The following is a 3,110-nucleotide window of genomic DNA, read 5'->3' on the forward strand; positions in this document are numbered from 1 at the left end:
GTGATTGGAAAACATTGATGGGAAGTGTGAATATTGTGGTGCGCAAGAAACAGTAGATCATGTTTTATTACATTGTCTGAAGTATGAATCAGAGAGAGAAGTTTTAAAGCATGCATTAAGAGAAAATGGAGAGGAAAATATCAGTAGTATTCTTAAAACATCTGCAGGTGATAATGGTTGGAAACTTCTTCTAGAGTATTTAGGATCAACAAGATTAATGAATAGAATTTGAGTTATAATTTTATTTATATAGGTTTGTTTATTTGTTATTATTTTATTTATCAGTTTTTGTTTGTTTGTTTTTAATCTAATTTAAAATTATTCTCTTTGTCCTTATAATTTGGGTGTTTATATAGATCTTTAGTCCATACTCCAGATCAGTGGGTGGCGGTAATGCACCTGAAAGTTGTTTGCCAACCGCCAATAAAAATTAAGGAAGAAGAAGAAATCTGAGAGGAAGAGTCTGTGTGAGAGGAGGTCGAGGTGGTCGAGGTGGTCGAGGTGGTCAGCAAAGACAAAGAACAGTAATATCTGATGAAATCAGAGCTACTGTGATTGACCATGTTCTTGTCCATGGTATGAGCATGAGGGAGGCTGGACAAAGAGTACAACCAAACCTTAGTAGATTCACTGTGTCCACCATAATCCGAAGATTTAGAGAAGAGAACAGGTAATAACTTTTTTTTTAATTATAGCCTAGTATGTAAATGCTGACAGCAATTACTGTAAGACATACTATATACTGTATCACAGTATACTGTAAGTAAATATATGTTCCAGTACACCATTGTACCAATATACTGTAGTATTGTAATGGAGGGTTGGTCTAACTGTTTGTAGGCCTAGTATTCCATGTATATTTTTTGTAACTCCATGTTCTCTTTTTGTAGAATTGAAAGACATGGGGGTGGCAGGACAGGTATGTTCTCCCCACACCAAGAGACCCTAATTGTTGATATGGTCCGTGAGAACAATGCCATTAAACTGCGTGAAATTCAGCAGAAGATCATTGAGGACCATGTAAATTTTGAGGGTATAAACAGTGTCAGCCTCTCTACTGTTGATCGTGTCCTCAAGCGCAACAGACTGCGCATGAAACAGCTATACAGAGTGCCTTTTGACCGCAACTCAGACAGAGTAAAGGAGCAAAGATTCCAGTATGTACAGGTTGGCATACATCCAGACACATTCAATGTTGATTACTGTAGTGGCCTAAATCACTTTCCGTATCACTTACAGAACTATATCTATTTCTACAGAGGGTTTTTGAACTGGATGCAATGGAAAGACCCCATGAATACATCTATATGGATGAAGCTGGGTTTAATCTCACCAAAAGGAGAAGGAGAGGCCGTAATGTGATTGGCCATTGTTGGTGTTCCTGGGCAGCGTGGTGGCAATGTCACATTATGTGCTGCCATCAGCAATCATGGGGTTGTCCACAATCATGCCAACCTGGGGCCCTACAACACTCACCAGCTCCTCATTTTCCTCAATAACATGCGAGATGCTCTGTTGGGGCAGCAGGATGAGCATCCCATCTATGTGGTTGTTTGGGATAATGTGAGTTTTCACAGAGCCCTCCAGGTTAGAGAGTGGTTCAATATGAACCAAGATTTTATCAATCTTTGCCTTCCACCATACTCCCCTTTCCTAAACCCCATTGAGGAATTCTTCTCCTCATGGCGGTGGAAGGTATATGAACGCCAACCTTACACCAGGGTAAATCTCCTGCAAGCCATGGGACTTGCCTGTGGTGACATAGGTGTGGAGGCATGCCAAGCCTGGATACGGCATGCCAGGGTTTTTTTTCCCCGTTGCCTGGCCAGACAAAATGTGGCCTGTGATGTGGATGAAGTCCTGTGAGGCCTGACCCAGTACGGAGACATGATGCTGTGGCTGAATAATTCACTTATTTGTATTTTTTGTACTTTATATTTACAGTATACATAGGCTTACTGTACACAAGTGGTAAGCACGTATGATTTCTGTTTGTTTTTAAAAGTGATATCTCGTGCAATCGTAACATGATTGTATGCTGTCAATAAAATGTCATATGCTTGGTATGATAAGAATAAATGCTGCTGTGAATAACAGCCCAATTCAAATGTTTACGTGCTTTTCTTCTTTTATTTTTGGAGCGGTGATGAAATATTTTGCTCTTGTAAACACTTGCCAGTATTTAAATAAATACAAGTCTAGAAATGCAAATTACAGCTCACGCAACAGTACAGTGCTCTGAAAGGGTCTATAAAGGATATAAACAGTGAGTTTTGAAGTGATATATTCTTGAAAACTCAGAGATGTGGATTCGGACAGCAATTACATTACCACACGACCTTGGTGTTTGTCAAAAGCAGTCGATAATTCAGCTTGGGCTTTTCTCGCGGGTGGTGGGAGACGGACGGCTTCAGCAACTCCTTCACCACTAACGGAGCGAGCTGAAAAATACTTTTCCTGGACCACAACATCAGCAGTACAGCAGTGATCGTTCTTGCTCCATGTAATGGGAGTTTGTTTTTTCAGGGAAGAAGGAGGCGGGAACTGCGAACGTTTAACAACTTTTAATCAAATAATAAACACAAAATGAAAGTAAAAGCGACAGCCCCTCACGGACAACTGCCGTGCACACACATAACAAAACACAACTTAAAATCCAGGCCTGGTCCTCTCTCGTCCTTCACCGGTGTCGCTCATCCTTATATGCCTCCGTGCTCCCTCATGAGAGGACTCGAGACCGGTGTGTCTCAATCACGCACACCGGTGTCGCTCGCTCGTCCACCTCGCCACACTCCGGCTTTAACTTCTGGACATTCGTCAGCGCTGCCACACACTCGCATCTTTCACCGCCGCCATTACTGAACTACAACTCAAACTAGCGCACGACATCAACGTCATCGCTCTCAGCCACTCCCTCTGTTCGCTGATTGGACCGGTAAAAAATTGTTCGGGGGAAAACCTAAGCATACACCGCAGTCCCAGACGTAGTACTGATGGAAAATGAAAATTTAGCGGAAGTACGTAGGAGGGCGGAGCCAGGCTAACACACACACACCTGGTGTGGAAATAAAAAAGAACCAAAAAAAAAATCACTGATCATAAAAAAATTA

The 3,110-nt window shown here is 41.7% G+C and overlaps 1 protein-coding gene across 2 annotated transcripts; it reads left to right on the forward strand.

The window, feature by feature from the left end:
• Nucleotides 1-438: 438 nt before the first annotated feature.
• Nucleotides 439-2,105, forward strand: LOC307126655 (uncharacterized protein). 2 transcript variants are annotated; one of them, XM_079817288.1, is made up of 3 exons: nucleotides 439-670; nucleotides 891-1,167; nucleotides 1,260-2,105. In XM_079817288.1, the coding sequence occupies exons 1-3, from the start codon at nucleotides 579-581 to the stop codon at nucleotides 1,497-1,499; spliced, it is 609 nt and encodes a 202-aa protein (XP_079673414.1). In that variant the 5' UTR covers nucleotides 439-578; the 3' UTR covers nucleotides 1,500-2,105. The 2 variants fall into 2 exon arrangements, with proteins under 2 accessions (XP_079673414.1, XP_079673415.1); XM_079817289.1 differs by having other exon boundaries at nucleotides 891-1,157.
• The last annotated feature ends 1,005 nt before the right edge of the window (nucleotides 2,106-3,110 follow it).

The sequence above is a fragment of the Gobio gobio genome, assembly GCF_949357685.1.
Source record: "Gobio gobio genome assembly, chromosome: 5".
Lineage (NCBI taxonomy): Eukaryota > Metazoa > Chordata > Actinopteri > Cypriniformes > Gobionidae > Gobio > Gobio gobio.

What these genes read in the sequence shown, in the direction of transcription:
- LOC307126655 (XM_079817288.1), top strand. Translation starts at nt 579, where the DNA reads ATGAGCATGAGGGAGGCTGGACAAAGAGTACAACCAAACCTTAGTAGA. An exon ending in AGATTTAGAGAAGAGAACAG is followed by an intron (nt 671 to 890) that starts GTAATAACTTTT and finishes CTCTTTTTGTAG; the next exon opens with AATTGAAAGACATGGGGGTG. An exon ending in AAAGATTCCAGTATGTACAG is followed by an intron (nt 1,168 to 1,259) that starts GTTGGCATACAT and finishes CTATTTCTACAG; the next exon opens with AGGGTTTTTGAACTGGATGC.